The following is a 22706-nucleotide window of genomic DNA, read 5'->3' as shown; positions in this document are numbered from 1 at the left end:
TTTGGACCAGATTGGTGGAGCGACCGCATTTCCAAACAAACTGTAAACCCCTAACAAGTTTTCACCAACATCTCCATTTACTTCCCCCTTTCTCTTGAATTGAATTGCCTCATGGATAGTAGCATTAGTGTCTTCCCTACAAAACATTGTTCTATTACTTTATCTAGCTTCATCCCAGGCCTCGGAGCCGGCCTCTCTAACAGGATTTGTTTAATAGTGAACTACTCCCTGATTCATATCTCTGCAACCCCCAGTCAGCCAAGATCAACACTAATGAGCCTTTGAGAGAGAATAACGAGCTTCCAGCAGTCGCTCGACTGTGTCTTCTCTGAACGAGGGAGGACAGCGTGTGGAGGCGGAGTCAGCGGCGAATCTCAGTAACAACAGGGGTAATGGCGTCCGACAGCAAGCTAATTCCTCCGGTGTACTCAGCCGCTTCATCTGGGCTCCGTCCAGAGGCTTTAGACCTGGAGATGGAGCAAGGAACGGTCGCTCGTTGATTTTCTCTGCCTCTTTCTGCAATTTTTTAACCATATGTTGAACCTTAACTTCTGTTCAAGGTTGTTTTAAGTAGGGAAATGAACAACATTTTTTCTGATAAGATCGCATGCTGAAATTTGAAATTAAAACGCAGTTTCCACACTGATATTCTACACGTTTACGCACCCATACAGTAGTTCATGGCTCAATCCAGACAGTATCTAGAGGCTAAAGCCCATTTTTGTACATACTTGTATTTGAGAGAACCTCACTTTGACAATTTAACCCATATATGCCCCTTTTCCTCTATTAAATTTCAGATTAATAAAGGAACAATGACTCTTTTGGTTGAATATGGCTTGCGTTTGGGAAACAGAGCAGATATAACCAAAGCAAGAACTCGTCTTCCAGTTTGGACAAAGCTTCATCTGCCTGTCTTTCTCTTCAGCCGTCCTCCTTCTCGTTTTTGAACTTTACACCTTTCTCTATGCCTTTGTCTCCACTGTCGTGTTGTGTTTTCTCTGCTGATCCCCCCCGACTCAGAGGGCTAATGGAGGAATTTCATGACAAAAGGAGCAGTGAGAGGACGTCTGCTCGTCTCCTGTGTCCGTGTCCTCGGACTTTATGCTCAGGGAACGTTGCAGCACCTCCTCCCGTCTTTGTCAGTTTGGACTTGAGCTTGAGGCATGAAACATTACTTTTTCAGAGCTTGACATGATCCTGTGTTGAGGAATTATTTTCTCAACATTAATATGTTTAGGCAGATTTGAAGTGATCTTCTTGTTACATAACAATTTTATTTGCAAGTAATCACAAGTAATTTCTGTTTTCCAGTTTTAGTCAGGCATTAGCTGACAGAACAACTCCACTAGGCTCGGTATGACTTGGCGTTCATCTCAAAGTGACTCTTTTGGACAGTAGCTATATCTTGTCTTTGGGGCCAAGGGACTCAGCATTTTCCCAGCTACTCTGCATGGCTTTTGAAAATCCCTGATGTTGTGGTTTGTCGGCCTGGTTATAAGTGATATCCATTTCACTGAGGGTCCGTCCTCCCTGAGAGTCTAAAAATGGGGTGATAGCCCATTACGTTATGGAAAGTTGCACCAGTGCCCGGAATGTAACCCCCTTACTACAACTACTAGATCTAATTACAACAGCTATGTAATGCTGCCCGTCTCTTCTAACAACCTGTCTCTCCTCTCTGTCGCTGCCTTAAGACTCTCGAACCTCCCTCCCTTTTTGTTGTTCTTGCTTGAAAAGTTTTATATCATCTGCATGTCTATAGAAATAAAATCCCTGTATTCCCATATTTTTAAAAATCAGAAATTCTATATAAGTCTTTCTTATCAATGTAGCAAAGTGGACACTCCTAGTTTTTCAGCTGCACCACGGCAATCAATAGACATTTGTAACTGACCAGCGTCTCTCTTTCTCTGTGTTAGTCTCTCCCCAGAGTCAGGCTGTTTTCTTGGCCTACTTACATAGAGCTCCCTGTTTGAACACACTGAAGGCAGAGCAAAGCAGCAACAGAAACTGAGCTTGAGAGTTACATCTCTTCATCCCTCCCTAACGGTTTCAACTGAAAATGTTCCTTGAAACTAACCACTTCACTTTTTTCCCCTAAAGTCTTGAAATTAGAAAAAAGAACATGCTTACAGGCAGGGCATACCCAGAAGAAACAGCTTGTAGTCAAACTGTGTGTGGTTATAGATGAGATGTTGATCCAACTCTTTGGTCACCTTTAAGGTCCTAGTCTGTCATGTGTAATATTGGACCTCATTTAGGGACTTTTACCCCCTGAGGTTACACCACTGCAGATCCACTTTAATATAGGTTCACGTCATGGCTCATCTGTCAAAGCCTCAATGACAAACTTCCAACTCTTAAACAGTAGTTTCTCTTGAAGACATTTATACTCTACTTGCTGTCAGCGTGCTGTCACAATTGTTCTCTGTCTCTTTCCAAAGGCAGTGTTGGTCTTCCTCAGGGATCACTGCTAAACATGACTCAACACTACAAGCTTTTTATCTTAACTCAGTGTTTTTTGTGTGTGTGCTGTCAGAAATCAGCCCAAATCGCGTGGCTGATTCATCTGCACGGTGCCACGTCATACCTCGCAGTCCGTGAAGCATCAGCAGAAAAGAACACCTACAAGCTACAGGGTCAAATTATAATCAAATGTTTTGACTGCGAATGTAATAGGTAAAGAGGATTCTTTCTGACTTTAGGGTAGTTTAGCGAACAAAATGATCAAGTTAGAGACATCTCCTTGAGTTCTGTTAATTTGTGATGGGGCATTTTCAACAATTTTCTGATATTTTTTAGACTGAATAATCAGTATATATAGTATAACCTCATGTGCTGGATTTTACACAGAATCTTGAAAGGTGCAGCTAGAAACTGTTTGTGTAAGGGCAGGTACTTTCATAAAATACTTGGCAGGTGATTGGATGAGCCATCTGTCCGTCACTGCCTAACTTTCTATCGAGAAAAGCCATCAGTGTCGTTCTTTGTGCTTCTCTCAATGAAACATGCTCTCCAGTCCTGTTATAACTGATGCTACAGCAGCCGCCATTGTTGTTGTCAAACAAACAGCTGCTTCTCTTGCTGGTCATCACGTCTCAACCCACAACTGTAGCTGCCAGTATTTTGGCCACAAGCACGTAGCTTCAAGCCAGGCAAGATGGATTTACAAGATCATGACCATGTGATCTTGCAAATCCGTTTACCATGCAACGTAAAGATAAATGAACAGTTGTAACAATCAATAATGCAGCACTACATCTAAATATAGATTTATGCGAGAAATGGTTCTGGTATAAATGAATGAATGACTGACTGACTGTTTTCGAGGTCTAACGGCCTGTTTGTGCAAACTGTTTTCATGATAGTGAAGCTGTGTGATGACTTGAATTCCTTCATTATGGCCTGTTTTCATAGTGGATTTCAGATGGCAGTGGAAACACTAGAACTGGTTGTGACTCTTCACTGCTGCTGCTGATGGTGTGACAGGATGTACAGAATTCAGCAGCAGCTGCTGTCTGCTCACTCATCTGGAACCTCCAGAAATATTTTAATTCCTCCTCTGGACCTCACCATTTTTTCATTTTTTTTGTGTGAGTGTGTGTGTGTGTGTGTCTTTATGTTCTGTATTCAGCTTGCAGCGCCGCTCAGTGTGTGAGAAACACCCCGAGGTGTGGAAGCTCATCATTAGGACGATGATTAGCAGCATTTTCATAACCACACGCATCACTGGTTCGATCGATGAAGACTTGTTAGTGAGACGCTTTTCACACTTGCTGAGCTGCAGAAATAGGAAGTGTGTTGTTGCCTGTGTGTGTTTGTCTTTGTGTATCTGTGCATGTGATCTGTGTGTTTGTGAAAGTGTGTGTGTGTACCAGAGCTTGCACCTGGCTCCTTGTCTGTGCCCCAAAGCCCAGAGGGGTGCAATAAAGAACGCCTTGTCCCAAAAACCATGATGCACGCACACACACACACACACACACACACACACACACACACACACACTGAACAGAGCCAGGCGTATGTCCAGATTTAGGCTGAACACAAACTATGCATGTGTTGACAACAGATTATTATGTGAAAGTATATATTACCTTTTTTAAGATGGCACATATATGCGTGAGAAACTCTTCTTCTGTGTGTGTGTGTGTGTGTGTGTGTGTGTGTGTGTGTGTGTGCGTGTGTGTGTTGTTCCAGTATGACTGCACTCCCCTGGCATTTCCTTAGGGGGAAGTTGCGCAGCTCCCTTCTTTCCTCGTCTTAGTTCTATCTGGCTTCCATCTTCTACACACACACACACACACACACACACACACACACACACACACACCCTGTCCCAGAGTATTCTTCCTTCTCCTCTGTAAGCCCTCTGACACTCAGCCTCCTTCCTCTCCTTCGTCCTCCTGCTCATCTTCACTCATTCAGTCTTCCCATGTTTTCTGGCAGCAGCCTGTAAAAGTACGGAAAACAGATTCCCAGGGTCTGAAAGGAGAAGAACAGCACCAAAATATTTTTTTAAATGGTCTTATGAGATGTCTCTGGCCGATATTTTGTTGAATTTGAGTGAACAGTTCACCCAAAAATGAAAATCCAGTCATCATCTCCTCATCTTCATGTTGATGGAAAGTCCAGAAAACGTGTCTGGAGCTTCACAGCAAAACAGTGTTGCAGCGTTCCCACCAGAAAGAAAACATGAAATGGCTCCACACAGCTCGTCTGTTGTAATCCAAGTATCTGGAAGTCCTGAGATCTGAATTTGAAAAGATGTTATTTACAACCTTTTTCAAGCTGAAATCTTCGCTGTAGCTGCTAAGTTTATTAAGTTAGTGATAGTGTGCACCCTGTCTGAAGTGGGTGCAGGCGCTCAACCGTGTGTCGAGCGTGTAAATAACATTGTCAAATTAATATCAGGATCTCAGGGCTTCTGGGATCTAGACGAGTTGTATGGAGCTCTTGGAGTTGTTTTTATATTTTAAAGCAAGTCCCCAGCTACTTCAGTTGTTTAGAAGAATGCTGCAACGCTGTTTTGCTTTGAAGCTCCAGAAATGTTTTGTTGACTACAAAACTTCACCTCACTTTGGTGAATTTTCATTTTGGGTGACCTGTTCCTTTAATGATCCCCCATGACCACATTGCTGTCACAAGGATGAGATGGCAGAGCAGAAAAGTGAGAATATGAGCAAGGAAATACAATGTCTACTGGTGTTTGTCGCATGTAATTGCCCCTCTCCTCGCCAAATGTCCTACAAGCTTTAAGTGCCTGAAACAAAGATGTAATACATACTTATACTTAATACGTTCTCACTCATTTCCTTAAACAGTCTAATTCATTTGGGGTCATGTTTCGGGTCACCTGATGAATGAAAAGTCTAATATTTACTCTCTTTTGGCTCTGTTTTTGGTCTACCCACCCCTCTTAAGCTGCTAAATGCTCCACTGTGTTCATCAGCAAGTCACTTTGTCTGTTTGCTGCTGGGCAGGAAGTGTACAGTGAGTCTTCAGAGCTTTTTTTTTTGTTGCTGAAAACAGCTGCAGCTCGCCCTACAATTGGCAAAAACAATCCTATGAGAGCGAGCACTGAGAGTGCACCAAAACAGTGAAGTTGTGAAACATGTTAAAACATGAGCTGATCCTGAAGCTCTGTAGTTTTGAAGATTCTTAGGTTATAACCAGTGACCACCTTTTGCATTGCCATTTGATACGCTGTTAATATAAAGATATATTTTACAAGGGCAAAACACATTCCAGTGTATTACAACTTAATCCAGTGTATTAACTTGTCTTTTGTGGACTTGAATGTGAATATTTAAGCATAACATCAAATCCGAACTGGAAAAACACTTGACAACAAACCCTTCTCTGATGTCTTCAGCACGTAGCAACGATACTGACCACAGATCTTTATCTGGCCTCAGCTTTGGTCTCGTCAATTTAATGGGAAACCCAGACGTCTTCCCTCCTCCTGCACCCCCTTAGAGTTGCAGCTATAGGTCAAAGGTCACACCAGCTGAAGGATCATAGGGGGGTGTACCTTATGAACTCCGGGGTCAGGTCTCAGTTGTCTGAGAAAGGGACCTCATTAAATCTGTTGTCTGCTGCCTTGATGGGCTCTGATTGGAGCGAGGAGTGATCTGAGTAAAGGAAGCTTTAGAGGTTAGGACGTGACTTTGTAAATGTCCGCCGTGGGGCTCATTTAGGCTCGATGATTGTTGTTTAATTATCTGCTTTTACTATTTCAAATTGCTGCAAATGTACTTTGGTACGTTCAGCCTGTGAACCTGTCAGCACATAAACAAATGGCTCCGAATGTCTCGAGGGCAGCAAGTTATGAGGTCAAAGATATAGGATAGGAAGTAGTATTTTACGTAGACCCCTTTCACATTTCACATAGTCATGACCCACTGTTCATATGAAACTAAATACATTTGCTAGTATCAAGAAAAGTACACTTCAATCTTGAAATGTTTTTAAATTACTTGATTTGTTTCAGAAAAAGGTGTTTTTATGGACACTAAGCAACCAAAAGAGCTGATTGGAAATGTGGTCAATGCTTTCCACTATGGTCATAATGTGTTGCAGTATTTATAGGATCGTAATTATCAAGAAATGCACCTTTAACGGTCTCTACTAGACTAGTTCACTTTTATGACAATGTTTGGTCAGCCCAGCCAAATAAAAGTCAGCAGTCAGCAGTTGATAATAAGTGTGAGTATAAAAGAACCAGTGACATCATTGGAGCTGGTGATGTGTGGGGTGGACAGGCCGGCCATTGTTGGCACACAGTGTCTGATTAAAGTGACTGTTGGCTGCTGGGGGAGGAATTGGGTGAGTCAGTGATGCCCTGAAACCAAAGAGTCTCTGAAGGAAAACGCTCCCAGATTGAATCAATTCATCAGCACCTACACATGTGACCTGTTCAGGCCCAGACCTCCTCGTCAGTCTGCTGACTGAGCGTTTGTTCTGGGTTTTTTGCATCCGGTCCAACTCTTGGTCAAGACTCTGCATGTGTAGGTTCACATCCATCTATTGTATATTTCAACTTCTCACTGTCATCTAGCTCTGATAGGAGACGTTTTTTGGAGATCGCCGACAAAAGCCCAAAACAGCAACCATCGCATTGTGTGAACTGTTTAATGACTCGATTCAGGAACTCATCGACTCATTGCCAACGCCTGCTGGTGACAACGAGTCGCTGTCGGGGTGCCAGGAAGCAAGCAACAGGCGATGAGAGCAGACCCTCCTGTCCTCTCTCCCTCTCTCCTCTGCTCTCATCTGCAGTGGCTCTCAGACCCCAGTCTTATCATGCATCTGCATGTATGGAGCGAGCACAATAATAGCTTAATATATGATGTAATAAAATAGATATAATATCTAGATATATACACACAAGCTGTTGTGACCATGTCGCCATTGCTGAACCACAATATGAGCGGGTAGATTCACGTTTTCAGTGCAGAAATAATCCTTGCTGTTCGTGCATCCTGATCCATCCTCTGACGCAGATTTTTTGTTTTTCTTCTTCGTTTTTTCGCTGTGTTGCATCTTGTAATGTGTGACACCGTGTCGCTGATCACTCATGTGGTGTGAAAAGCACAAAGAGTTCAACACTTCCGATTACAAGACAGAGAGTTGTGTGGTGTGAACAGCACAGCGATCTGATGACTTTGAAAGTCGTGTAGTGTGGCCAAGGCATTAAATACAACTTTTTAATCAACAAAGACTTAACTGACAACAATTTAAGAATTAAATTTCAATCTTTTACCAAACAAAAGGTTGAATTCTCAACCAAAAAAATCCTTCATTTGAGACCTTCTGCTCAGACAAAACAAGCAACTTGAAGAGACTATGATTAATTACTTGACAAAAAATGAATTGGCAACCGAATGACTTGCTGCTTTTCTGTAAAGTGAATCTCCTCCGTGTCCAAACTGTTGGCTGGACATAATGCAAAGAGCTTTTGTGATGGATGTTTTTACAGACCATATTTCAGATGTATTTCTGCCCGACTTATTTGGCATCTTTACAAACTTTGATGTGATGACCACAATTTGAAACAATGGTCTTGCTGTTTGAAAAGTGCTTGTCTGCAAAGTCTGAACTGTGACACTGAAATCCTTTCATCAGTCGAGTGTCAGTGGAGAGCTTTTCTCCCCCATGATGAAATCAATTCTGTTTCCAGACAGACGATGATACAGTACAGATTGGATTTGGATTTAAAGGTGGTATAGAATATCTTTGCAAAATGAAGGCTATAAAGTAGTTCAGCTTTAATAATAACTGTGTCCAGCCTTCAAAACTCCATGTGAGCATAAACCAAGGGTGTATTGTTATCTGTGACATGGAGTAAAGCAGAGCTTCTCTCACAGATACTAACCTGCCTTGAGGGCTTCTGTTGAGACCATGTGAGCCTAAAACTCTGCAGTGAAACCAACTCGGATGGCCTTTCACCTCCCGGGCCCTCCAGGCTGTCCCATTATGAAGGGAGACTGCGGTCCAGACATCCCACACAGAGGCTTGGCCAGCACGGTGGAGATGGATCATGGTGGAGTCATGGGAGAGTCAGATGACAGAAGGATTATATCATGTTTGAATGGAGTGTGGAGTCAGCTGGGGGTGTTAACAGAGAGCTTCAGTAACAGCATCATTTACATTCAGGGTTATTAGAGGTCTTGGAAAAAGTCAAATGTGAGATTTATCCATTTATGACGTGATCCTTCGATGTATGTGACCCGACCGCCAGGCTGGTGACTACTAGTTTACATAATGTGGCTTAACTGAGGATGATTTACAACCTGTGCTAGTCTGAACGCTCGTCTTCCTGCGTTTTTGGACACTGAACGTTATCCCCACATCTCAGAACTGAATTAATTAGCAAGATGACATCATGAATGATATGAATGTTGGGCAGAAGACTGAAAAAAAAAAAAAACCTCGATTGAAGAAAATAACCTTGAATTTCTTTTAAAGCTACTAAAAGCTGCAGCGACTGAATAGTTTCTCCTCTTCTGACCCACCAATGGACCAACTGTCTGACTTTCTCGTCTTTTATGTGTCCATATTGGCCAGGTGTGTGTGTGTGTGTGTGTGTGTGTCTGTGTCTCGTTTCTGAACAAAGGAACCAGAGAGGAAGATGATGTCATCTTTTAACCGTCGTGTGCTTGTCTGTGCGTCGGCGGTTGGGGGGATTCTGTAATTATTACAGTCTGTTTTCTGAGGTCACCTTTCTCACACACGGAGAGGAGACACACACACACACACACACACACACAAAGAATCTTTCATCATTTAGACAGCGACTTGTTGGTTATTTCCTTTGAAAAACGGCTTCACAAAGGGATAAATGGACGATATTTCTCAATGTGATTGGAAAACGATGCTGCAGTAAAAACTGGAATCACACCCAAGCTCTCTGATAGTCGAAAATGAAGCCAGACACAGGTCGGGATCCACGTCACGTCATGGGCTCTCATGAAACGTGTGTGTGTGTGTACATTAGCATGACAAATGATGTTCATCATGAGTTCACTGTACCCCGGAGAATATTCCTCTGAGTGTGTGATTAAACATAAACCCCGTCTCTCTCCTCAACACAACTACAGAGTCAGCTGAAACAGCAGCCAGCAGTAATCCAGTTCAGATATCAGGGTTCATATAAGTATTGTGTGTAGGCGGTGAGTGTATTCAGTAATGCTGGTAAAGGTTGTGTGCTTGTTTTGTGCATCAGTACGTCAGAAATACCTTCTGCGTGTGTGTGTCGTGAGTTAGAAAGTGATGAGTCAGCGGCGCTACAGTAAGATGGATGCTGGGGTTTAATGGGGCCTGTGTTGGTCTGCTGTGGCTGAAGAGCAGAGATACCACTCCCACACTAGTCCACTACCTTTCCATTGACATTCCAAGAATTAATGTTTCTGTTTCATTTTGGATTTGGTCCAAGTTAGTAACGTACACAGATTTGTTAACCCTTTATTGCTGCAGCAAGTGACTCAAACGTTCAGGTAGTCAGCAGCTAAATGACAAATTCTACGTCACGAGTGATATCCTATCAACACTGCATTATATGAGTCTAAAAACTAAAGTTAAGTCAAATATATGTGGTGACTTAAAAAGTACAGTATTTGCCGTCAAAGTATAGTTGAGTGAAAGTGTAAAGTAGCAGGAAAATACCTCAAGTACCTACATTTGTACACAAAGATTTTAACTTTACTACAAATGTATATTGGTTCTGAATATCTGTTATCGGCCTCCTTGATTTCTAATAATCGGTATCGGCCCTGAAAAAACTATTGGTGGAATTGGTAAAAATTCAGTGATGATCAGTGCCAGCCACCTCTTTATACATGTAGTCATTTGACTTCTAATGTAAAAACTACTCATTGGTGGCGGTTTGAGTTTTTCCATTCTTGAATATTAAATGAGAATAGCTTTTGTATCTTTAGATAGGCAGAAAGCTAAACTGCAGTAAATTCAACAAAGGACTTTCCCATGGAGGCACTGTGTTAATGTCCCGAGTTATTTTCAGTCCCCTCTGTAGACTGAAACTGCTCTGTTTATCTTTCCCGTCCTCTCCCCTCTGCTCCAGTTTGTCCTCTCCCTCAGCTGTCACTCCTCCCTTTTGTTTTTTAGAGCTGATTTGGTTCGACATAACATCAGCCCACCTGCTCTTTGTTTTGTAGTTGCTGTTTTCCAAATCCACTCACTCCCCTTGCACACTACTGCCAGAGTTAGATTTCAGAAATATGACAACGTGTCCTCTCCCACCATCTCTGCTCGTTCTTTTCTTGTTTCACTCTCTCTGGATTTTGTTTTTCCTCCTCCACCTCTCCTCAACATTTCCCACATTCAGGCACTTCCTTGTCATCTTCGTAGTTTACTCTCTCAATCAGTTCTGACCTCATCACCAACCTCGCTTTCACACACACGTACACACACACATCCCCTTTGGCTAAACCAAAATGGGTTAATCCCTCATCACTCAAACTGTGGATTGCACCAACTCATTCAGGAACGGGGGGCCAGTGGCTCAGGTGTCGCAGTCCCATTTCACACAAAGGAAACCTGATCATGTGGCAGTTCAGACACACATGCACTGACACAGGCTACCAGTATGATGTACACATAAAGGATTGCACAGACTTACACTCACACCAAACTCACACTTTGTGTATCTGTTGGTTTTCCATCTGTGAAAACATTTGAGCCGTGGTTGTTAACTCACAGAGGTAACTGAACCCTTCTGGTCAGGTCCTGGACTGATAAAAAGGCTTCAGCAGCTCTCTGTCCATTGTTGCTGCATTCAAAAGGTGTACTGTAGCTGGCTAGTTTGTTTAAGCTGTTTTATCTGACTGATGTCGAATAAAGCCTGACAGTGGACTGTAACAACCGTGGCTCTGTTGGCTTCTCACTGACTTATGAGCTGTCAGCACAAAGCATCTACTGTCAGTAATGTAGAGGATCGCGTTCTGATTTTGCAATTGTAGTCTCACTTGACTTTGCCAATACTCGTTATTTTCTGTCTTTTATAAATCATTTTCCTCAATTGTTTGCAGCGATGACATTCATAGCTGTGCTTTGGTGATGTATTTTAATGGTAGGACATTTTCAAAATGAAGACATACAGTAGTTATCGTCAGGTCAACTGCAAGTGTTTTGTGTTAAACAAGAATTAGGGATTTCTGTCTCCCTTTTTATTTTAGCTCATTGCTAAGGAGCTAATGCTAATATGCCTGTAGCCTTACTTTCAGGCAGTGAGTATATAAACTCCTGTATTATCTATATAGCAAAATGGTGGTTCACTCCTGACAGGCTGAAATGATGTTAGCTTGTAGCTCCTAGTTTGTGTCTTGTGTCCAGGTTAATGAATACTTTGTGGTACTGTTCTTAACTTTGTGTAAGTTGTTATTTTCTGGGGTTACAACAAAGCTCATGAATAGAATTGTTATACAAAACAAAATGGCTACATGCTAATTAGCCTCCCTAACACATATATCCCCTGTTAGCATATAGCTTCATTCTAGCTCATGTAAGACTCACTTTTAGCTCCTTCCACACATCATTTCTGGCTATTTACGGTCTCTCAATTATGACAAGACGAAGTGAGCCTGTCACGCACATTTAGTCTCATTTATTCAGAAATTAATAAAGAATGAATCATTTCTTTTTTATGCATACAATATTGAACAGCTGCAGGCTATACTTACACACATGTAGCTTACTGTACCCTTGTCTCAGTTCATTCACTATACACACATTTGTGTTCTTTAGCTTTTGGAAAACAAATTCTTATTAGCCTGAATCTTGACTGTTCACTGTGTGCCTGAAAAAGAGGCGTTATGTTTTAATTCCTTGCACCAGTCCCGTTGACAACTGCACTTTTCAAGGAATGCTGGAGGTTTCGCCTGTATTTCCCCACGCTTGAGGCAAATAACTTGTTGTGAATGTGTTTTTTGTTTTTATGATCAACTGAGTCACCCGGTGTGTTTACTTGCACTGAGAAACTGCATTCTGGAAAGCGTTTTTGTTCCTACCAACAATTTGTGCTGTAAATTAGTCACATTTTGGCTTTTTTCCCCAACACCGAAAAAGAAAAATGCCATTGTCATTGACTGTGCACATACATGTCCTATGATGCTGTTAATAGTTAAACAAGAGTCACATAGATTGATAAATGAATGATGCTGTGCATGCTGCATCAGGACAAATTCAACTTTCCCTCATCTTTCCTCTCTTCTGCTTTTCTCTGCAGGGTCGACATGTCAAGACGGGACAACTTGCGGCCATCAAAGTCATGGACGTCACCGAGGTCAGTAAACACCACTTAATGCATGTACCTTTTAATGTTTTGTTGTCATGAGTCAGGTTAACATTCAAATTTACAGTAGAGCAGATTTTTAAGCAACAAAATGCAACTTGCAGGAGAAAGTTAGTTGATTGTTAAGTGTCGTCCCCAGGTCGTCAAATACTGACACCAACCCGAGGTCAGTATTTGACGACCTATGGATGAGACTCAACAATCAACTAACTTTCTGCAGGAAGCGTATCGAAATAAACAGCCAGTGATGCTAATTCTCCAGTTGGATGCCGTTGCAGAAGAGGAGGACGCATTTAAATGACTGAATTAAAAGAGTAGCAGACAAACTTTAAATGGTGGAAAACAATATGGTACAGTCTCCTCATTGCTCCACACAGATCTGATATTTTCATCATATTTTCACTCTTCAGTGGAGCAGAAGCTTCAGTGGATGGTTAAGTCACATACTTAATTTACGTCATGATTTATTAAGTTTGTTTCCATTACACTACACTTGGTTTCTATTAATACACTGACTTTTCCTCTGAAGCAAGGCATAAAGTTTCTTTTAACACGCAAAAATTGAAAATGCACATAAGAACAGCTGGATGGAAAAAACCACTGATTGTTGTCAGCTGTGAAGTCTCATTTCTACCTGCACGATGGCTTTACTGCTGCTGCACTTTATCAGAATCGATTAATTCTCTCGCAAAATGGTTCTTGTGTTGACCCACTTTTTGGAGAGAAGTTACAGTTTGGTTTTACACAGCTTTATTAAAACATTTCCTCTTTGAAGAGAGAAATTAATACAGCACTAATATCAGACAGATGTATTAAAAATGCATGTGTTGCTGGTGCAGCAGTTACCGGTCTCACCAGCAGCCATTAAATCCGGCGTCTGCAGACTGGAACTGATCCTGAATTCAGTTTCATGCCTCTGTCGGCCTGAATCAGTATTCATTCTTTCAACATTCAATATAGGACCAACAGTTAACACCAAAAACAAAGAGTTTCTCTGACTCCCCTCCCGCTCTGCACCTACATGTCAACATTTCCTCTCCAGAAAGACTTTTCATTTTTAGGCTTCTAATCACGCGGCTCCCGACCCAATGTGTTCTCTTCATTAGATAAAGCTGAGTTTGTGTTTGAAGCTCAACAGATTTTCAATTTCCTGAGGGCAGTTGAGCCAATAGTCTTAAAGACTGAAGATTGGTGTGTGTGCAGGAGCGTGTTTTGGAGCCCATGGGTGCACGCTTGCCAGGCTCCATAAAGCTGAGTAAGGACCCAGAGGGCTGTTTCTGCCTGAGTAATTGGAGCCTGTGTCTCTTTGTGTGCATACTTGAAGAAATATCCTGGTAGTCTTATAAAACTTCATCTCACGACGTCACTGATAGTGGTAGTGAGTGCGTTTTTCCTGCCTTTCTCGTTACTCATCGTCAAACAAATAGCTAAATGAGACAAAGAGAAAACATTCAGAAACACATATTTGAGGTCACTTGACCATTTCCTGCCCAGACGCCTTAAAGAGGAATGAGTGTGTCATCAAGGCTGTCACATAAAATCCTTTAATCTGGGTCAAGCACTCTGTTGAAGAGGATTGTACTGTCTGTCATTTAGGACCCTGCTGGTTTTTAGCTGCATCTCTTAAAACCCTAATACTTAACCTGCAGTCCCTATTTTAGGATGAGGTATGCTGGACCCCCGTTCACACTCGATCATTTCAAGTGTCTCACATCCGGACAAAATCAAGATTTACACCCAGCCTGTATGTGTCTCTGTTGGCCAGATGACAAATCTGATGCTGGCTTTTCCCAGCCACATGCAAATCCTCCAGTCCAGCAGGAGGTGCTAACGTACCTGAAGAAGTTTTATCATCTTCGAAGCAATAGTTATAATTGTTGACAGTAAGATTATAATAGAATATAACTGTGTATTACTACCCCAAATCCAAAAATGTTGCGATGCCGTGTAAAACGTCAATAAAATCAGAGTGCAATCATCTGCAAACAAACAGTTTAACAAAGTGTTCCTGGACCCATGTTAGTAATCTCATTTATATAGTCATGTGTTTGACAAAGTGTTGAACCTCACCTCATCCTGAGCCTTTCGGTCATGATACTATCACCTGTTACCACCGAGCCTGTTCACCTGTGGAGCGTTCCAAACAGCTGTTTTTGGAGCATTCCACATCTTTCAGTCTTTTGTTGCTCCTGTCCCAAGGTGTTTGAAACGTGTTGCTGCCATCAAAATCAAAATAAGCAGATATTTAAAAAAAAAAATTTAAGTTAATGTGGTAAAACATTAACTATATTGTCTTTACTGTTTTCAACTGAGTATATTTTAAAAAGGATTAGCAAATTGTCACATTCTGACTGTGGTGGAAAGAGTGCTAAAAATCTGTACTCAAGTAGGAGTACAGTTACATTACTAAGATATTACTCAATTGCAAGTAGAACTACTGTTATTGAAATAATACTTAAACGTATTAACATATAAAGATTAGAGAAGCGAGCTTGTGACTGAACTGATATTGATGTAGTCCAAAAGTAATGGAAAGTAATCAAGTTACATTACTTTAATATTGTGATGATTACTGACTGGAAGCATGAAAATTGCACTGTTTTTTTTTTTTTGTGAGTGTACTGACGGTACTACAGCAGAGTGTGATGGTGCAGTCCTGAAGCTTAAAGCTTAAAAAATGTTTTTCTACTGAAACTAATGGAACCACTTCTATTTGAAAAACAACCAGCATAAAAAAAAGGGTTTATCGCACATTTGGACAGCATATTTTGAACTTTGCATTCTTCCCCAGGCAGCATTTTATATTTAGACAATTGGATATTTGCCGCCTCTGCAGTCTTCTGCCCTTTTTCACACCCCTCTTGGTTTCCCTGTGGCTGCAGTGTGACACACCCCGAAAGGAAAGAGTGACCTCAGCAGTTTGAGTCTGTCAGGGAAATCAATCCATTATAAACCTTTAATACTTGGTACCATTGGCAGAAGAATGGACAGATGAAGAAAAATGATTGATGACAGTTCGGCCTGTTGAAATGCCCAGAGTAGCTACTCTCCAAATTAGGGGTTGATCGATTTGGCTTTTTCAGGGCCGACACTGTTTATAAGACGGCGAGGAGACTGAAAACTGTTATTTGGGACTGATATTCATTGTAGTAAAGATTAAAATCTTTGTGTCAAAATTTCGAATAACCAGTGATGAAAAAAAACCTCAGTACAATTTACTCAAGTTATGTCCTTAGGTAAAGTACCTCAAAATTGTACTTAAGCATTTTAATTTTCTGCTACTTTATACTTCCTCTCCACTACATGTACAGTATGTGATACATTAACTAGTTACTTTGTAGATTCAGATTAGTCAGTGCTTATAGGGAATTAATTGTGGCGTGTTACCAATCAGATAGTGTTGTGGGTAGGACATTGTGTGGGAGGATGCTGCATCAGAGCCAAAGTAGCACATTTTTAAATTACTTTTTTTATTGACAATCTGACAGAAAAGTCACTGATACAGTATTGGGAAATGCTGAAAATCGGCCAAGGCCGATAGTCGGTCTACCCCTACTTAAAATCATAGGAATTTTAACCATTAATGTTCAATTGAGATTTCAGTGTGAGGGTTAGTGTTTAAATACTTGTTTAACGCCCAGTAACAGATTTTGTGGCTTTTGTGGCAGAGGAAACAAGCTGTGAATTAAAAATTGACCCATCATCTCTTTTTTAAGTTAATAAAATAATAAAGCAAACTATTGCTTATTTGCACATCCAGCAGCCATGTTTCGAGACATCTAGTGAATTTAAGTCCACTATCTAAAGTTTTGCAGGAAATATTAACTTTTATCTGCTGCCTCATATGTTCCCTATGTTTGTTGTTTGGTGCTGGCAGGTAGTGTACAGTGGGTTTTTAGAGATTTTCCCTGAAAACAGCTGCCTGTTTCAGCTGAAAATGCGGCCATGAGAACAGAGAGAGTGAACCAAAACAGTAAGGAACGTATTAAACCAGAACAATGAGCTGAAATTGTGAAAAGCTCCATAGAAGCGACAGCTGAGGATGATTGTGTTGGTTTTATTAAAGATACAAGAAGTCATGTGAGCTATAATAACAACAATGTAAAATATGGATTATAGCCATTTTCACACACAACATGTAATTTTTGCTGGTCTGTCAATCAAAACAAAATATGTAAGCAGCGTGGGATCATGGGAGTTGTTGTCTTCATTGTTAAACAAACACCTCTGCTGATGAAAATCTGTCTGACATGACTCAGGCAGAAATGTTTTACAGACAAGCTAATGTTTCAACATTCTATTCATGTTAACTTTAGTCACCATTACCTTGAATAAAATTAGGATTTCTCTGGTTTGAACTTTGTTGGAAATACTTGAGATAATGTGAGTAAACAACTCAACAGCATATAGAACAAAGGTCTGGTTGTTTTTAGACATCATAATGCAGAAATGATATTACACCTTTAAAAGGCTTTCCCACCTTCACTGAATATACTACAGAAAGGTATCAGGCTCAGTCTTAAAGACACACAGTAGTCTTAGCTATTGCTGTACCCTCTATGATGATTAATTAGTGCACTTTAGCTGCCATCGTGGCAGGTAACCAGACTCAGTTTTGAAGTTGTCTTCAGAAATCTAGTCCATGGTGAAATATTGAAAAAGGCAGTCTGAGTTTGGGAGTGTACTGTGGCCTGCAGGCACTGATCTCCATTTCCAACTGTGGAGAGTAAAGAGAGGACATGAAGCAGGATCAGGGGCATGTGATGGGAATATGTTTATGTATTCATACGAGCTGAAGGTCTGAAGAGAAATACACATGTGGGGGGATATTCAAGACACGGCGTTTCATTTTTTTTTTAGCTCTCTGAAATGTTTACAGTGGTCCTTTTCCACACGGTTCAGCCGTTTTCTAAAGTAAACACTCTGAGTTTGTCTGGACACTCGCCAGGAATGACAGTTGAGCAGAGGAAGTTGTTTGCATTGGAAAAGCTTGAGATTTTCACGTGCACACCGATCCCATCTAACATTTATCTGTGTGTGTGTGTGTGTGTGTGTGTGTGTGTGTGTGTGTGTGTGTGTGTGTGTGTGTGTGTGTGTGTGTGTGTGTGTGTGTGTGTGACATTGGGGAACCACAGGGGCCTTCATACATTCACGTGTCTCAGATGCAAAACAACACAGTTATATGTCTCCTTTCCTGCGTGTGTGTGTGTATGTCCACTCTGCTCCCTGTGCACATCTCGGCATATGTGCTCTGACCCACATACCACTTCCTGTTCCATATACGGAGTGGGAGAGAGAGGCTGAGGAGGGAGAAATAGAGACACTTAGAAGAAGAGAGAGAGGATAAGGAGTGAATCCAGTGTGTAGGGCTGAAAACACATTTTACCACCATTGTTTTCACATCTCTAAATATGGATATAGGCACCTCATGATATCATTAATTCAGTATTTGGACTGTCCTTTAATCCCAAGAATTCCTTCATAGTAGACTCATGATGTGATGAATATGTTCTGCATTTTCTGACTAATGGCTTCATTGTAATTAGAATTAGTTTTACTTGTAAGTACAATTAGTGCAGTGTCACGCTAATATTTACTTGAATCCACCAATCAGTTATTTTGATGGGCAGGTCAGCATGATGCTGTTTTTTTGCCATTTGGGAGGTGTGTGCCTCAACTCCTCTTTGACCTACAGTTAGCGGGGATTCAGACTGAAAGTAGCCCTACAGCTGACTTCAGCTCAGCTGAAGCTTTTACGGCTGGAGTGAGGCATCTAGCTTCTGTCTGATCTCTGTTGAGTGTTGCACGTGCTCAGTATCGATATCGATAATATCTTTAACTTCAGCCTGTCTTTCAAACCGACTGAATGATGTTCAAGTGCTGCTTGAACAGAGACAGATGGAAAGACATGAACAAGCCAACGGTCTAAACTTAAACACGTCACAACATCGACACAATAAATTAGCGCGTTCATCTGGGTGTTGTGTTTCCATCACAGCCGATCAGAGCTTGAGCCGATAAAAACGCATGACTATTGCAGAGTCGTTTAACAACGGAATGCTGATTGGACCCCGACCAAGTGATTTATGTGCCTGAACCTAACCAGAGCATGAGCACAGATAACATTTAAATAAATCTAGTTTCAACATACCAGTGGTTTTGCAGAAAAGTATATTTGAGTTCACAGTATACTGAACATTAACAATCAGTTTTGTCCTTATGTAGCCAAATACTTGACTCACCAATGATGTTTTTCTACCTTGTTAATGCACAACAGCTCTTTTTCTGTGTTTTTTGTGACTGTGAGCTGACTGAACAGTCCTGCTCGCACTGTGTGTGTACTCTCCTTCAAGACTGCACCAGAAATAGCATTGTTTCTGTGATGTGATTGGCTGTCAGACAATGCAGAATACATTGTCTGACAGCCAATCACATCACAGCAACAGTGCTATTTCTATTCCGCTTTTGCTAACCAGGAAACGTTTAATCTTGGCAACTATACACAGTATATTCTGTGTATCAGGGTGGTAAGAGAAGAAGATGGGGGGGGCAGTAACTGAGCGAGTGAAACATGAGACAGAGAGGAGAGGGAGTTAGCTCAGATAAGAAGAAATTCCCTCTCCTGCTTTGAGAAGGTTCATCTGAAGTGCAGTGGGAGTCTGGGAGGGGCCGCCGCTGCTCGCCTGCTTGTCTCTTCACCTCCTTCGCTCAGATCCATTTGCCACCTTTCTTCTCTTTTGTCCATCCATCCAGATTTCAGCCTGTATTTCTCCCTTCCCTTCCCATTTTCTGCATACACCTTGTTTGTATTGTATTCCCCTCGTTTTTACCCTACGCCATCTTTCTTCCAGTCGCCGCCTCTGTTTTCTGTAGGGAACGAGTGAGACAGTTAGAGAGTAGACAAAGAATGAAGTCATCCTCCTCCCTGATGGGAAATCGCAAAAAAAAAGAAGAGAAATGTAGAGAGAGCGCTGCAGCAGCTCTGCGTTCAGAGCCTCTCACTGCTGCTGTTGACTTGATGTAATCCAGTGGGATTCAATAGGAGGAAATCGATCTTGATTAGTAGAGAAACTCCACGGCGAGCATCTTTATCTCTACCTCTGTGTTCCTCCAGGGAATGAATTGCTTCTCTTGTCATACTTTCTCACTCGCTATTTCTCCCTCTGTGAACTCGGCACATGAAACACTTCAAAGCAAGTCAACGCTCTCTCTCACCTCCCACCCTCTCCCACTGCTCCCCGTCCATTCAGAAGGTGTGAGAGTGAAAAGTGGGAAGGTGTTGAAGGTTTTGAAATTGGTACGTTGGTCTCAAAGAATAAAATAGAAACAGTCCAACCATGGCGGAACAAATGCAGATACATTTGAACACTGGCTGTATCTGTTCTCTGTATCTCTGCATCCTCACAATCAGCTGTTCTTGTTGTTGAAATGGCAGCACCTAGCTGGACGGTCCAGACTCCTTGATTAATTTATTTACAGAGACCCAACATTTCCCCCATGAGCAAACACTTGGCGACATATTATTATAATAAAACTAATCAATAATAATAAAACTTGAACTGTGGGTGAACATTTACTTCAGTTTAAGTTTCATTGGGATTTATCAATCAAAGGGTGCACAATTTAAAAATGGTACTTGTAGAACCTGCTAAAGCAAGGTTTTTATGCTCGCCATCTTTTATGCATTCAACACAAGCAAACTGTTGGAAAGGATCTTAAGGCTAAGTTTAGGTATAAATATGAGAACATTTTTATTAATAAGGCCTCTGAGCTTTTACACAAAACCACTGGGATGATAATTTTGACCACCCGCTGTGAGCTGGTGGGGAGTAATTGGAACGCTTTTTAAAAAATGAAGATACCCTTTGATATTGGGATGAATTTGACATTTTTGAACCTCCAAAACAGCAGAAGCATCCTCTGCATACCCAATAAAAGCAATCTCAATTGTTTTTACTGATGAATTCACAACCGAAAAGCAAATAGCGTTTTAATTCAAATTCGTATAATGTGTAGTCTGTGAGTTTCTCTTGTGTTGAGAGATGAGATTCACAATAATACGATCAACTTGACATCAGTGATAAACTTCCTCAGATATGACATGAACACAGCGAGTGTTTGAAATAATCCCTGGAGTACCTCCCTCCCCTCAGGTTCCTGGTTGCCTGTTAAAGACGTGTCGACCTCTCTTGGCCTTTGTGGAAGCCAATGTCTCCCTCCTCCTCAGCTTCCATTTTCCATTATGCTTCCATTTTGTGGCTGTCCGCTCCTCTGGGGTCGCGGTTCTGTTTGCTCTGCTCACTTTGTGTGCTGTAATACTTTAGCAGCAATATGGCCGCCACCGAGTCTCCCCACCATTTCATGCCAAGGAATGATAATGAGTAGCTTCAGGACGCCGTTTTGAACGAACGGCTGTGGATACAAAGTTCAGGCAGAGAGAGACAAAGAGAGAGAGTGAAGGAGAGAGGGAGGTGAGGTGTGGTAATGATGGGATATACATCAACATGGGACTGAAGTCGTTATAGGAGGCGGTAATGGAAAGTGATGCTGCGAGGACGAGAGTGATGGAGACGGTGAGCGTCAGAAATAAATGGACAAACAAGATGGAGAGAAAGAGACACAGTGAACATGTGACAGAGAGACAGAGCGATGACGTCACTGTCTCCTTGTCGAAGCAGCTGTATCCTGACATCCAGGTCACTTTCTGCCCGCCTCTCCTCCATCCATCCCACACACACACACACACACACACACACACACACACACACACACACACACACACACACACACTGGTCTGTGTCTTCCTGTGTTGTCTCTGTTGAATTTAAATGATGCTCTCTGACAGACTCAAGTTTAAGCTGGAGCTCAGCATAGAAAACTGTCAGGCACTGAAAACTGGCATCAACCGCTGGGTCAGATTCTCGTGCTGAAACAATTAGATTATTAGTCAATACTGATTTTGGCAATCGATCGTTTAAGTCTTTTATTTAATGCACAATATTTTATGGTCCCAGCTTCTCAAATGTCAGGATTTGCTGCTTTCTCTGTTTTTAATCATCATAAACTGAATCTCTTTGGGCTTTGACTGTTGGCTGCACAAATTGGGACTCTGTGATGACCATTTTTGACATTTTGTTGACTAATAGATTATTTTTCTACCTGGTCAATAACTATCGGAATAATCAATTTAAAGAAAATCATCAGTTTCAGTCCTATCACATTCTTATTGTTGTTCTTCTGGCACTTTAAAGGGACAGTTCACCCCCAAAGCAAAAAATACATGTTCTTCCTCTTATTCATCCAACTAAATTGTGTTTTTTTTGGAGACATCGGCTGTAGAGATGTCTGCCTTCTCTCCAATATAATGGAACTAGATGGCATTTGAAGAACTCCACAGCAATGTCTCTTTCCAGTACTCAAAATTATCCACAGACCTTGTGGAGGAACTATTCTCTTTCTACTAAACTATCACTTCCTCATAGGCTGAGCTGTAACATGAGCTAGCTAAAGAAAATAGTTCCTGAAACCGCTCAAAACAAGGTCTGTGGATTATCGTGAGTAACCAGGTTGCGATTTCTGGAAAGAGACTTCTGTAAGGCAGATATCTCCAAAACTCGACAACTCACACCAAAACAATCTAGATAGATAAATCGGACTACAGGTAAGAGGAACAATATGTAATTTTGATTTTGGGAGAAACTGTCCCTTTTAATGAGATCATTGTTTTGATGATTGAACACCCTATTATATTCAGCCAAAGGTCTAGGTTTACGGTTTATGTTTAGACTTACTTCAACACTGATGCATATGAGAAATCTGACTTAGTTTACTAAATTAAAAAAAAGATTTTAAAAAATTAAATTAAATTAAAATAAGCAATAAAAAAACTCTAATT

At 41.3% G+C, this 22706-nt stretch overlaps 1 protein-coding gene across 2 annotated transcripts in view; it reads left to right on the top strand.

Annotated features, from left to right (window-relative positions):
* Positions 1–22706, top strand: part of LOC141002669 (mitogen-activated protein kinase kinase kinase kinase 4-like) — a 106336-nt gene that overhangs the window by 34829 nt on the left and 48801 nt on the right. For both annotated transcript variants that reach the window (XM_073474042.1, XM_073474041.1), the window contains exon 3: positions 12746–12802. In XM_073474042.1, the coding sequence (XP_073330143.1) occupies positions 12746–12802 (57 nt within the window). The remainder of the gene's footprint in view (positions 1–12745; positions 12803–22706) is intronic.

This window comes from Pagrus major, chromosome 9 (assembly GCF_040436345.1).
Source record: "Pagrus major chromosome 9, Pma_NU_1.0".
Taxonomy (NCBI): domain Eukaryota; kingdom Metazoa; phylum Chordata; class Actinopteri; order Spariformes; family Sparidae; genus Pagrus; species Pagrus major.
Note: the sequence above shows the minus strand (reverse complement) of the source record. Positions and strands in the feature narration are given on the sequence as shown.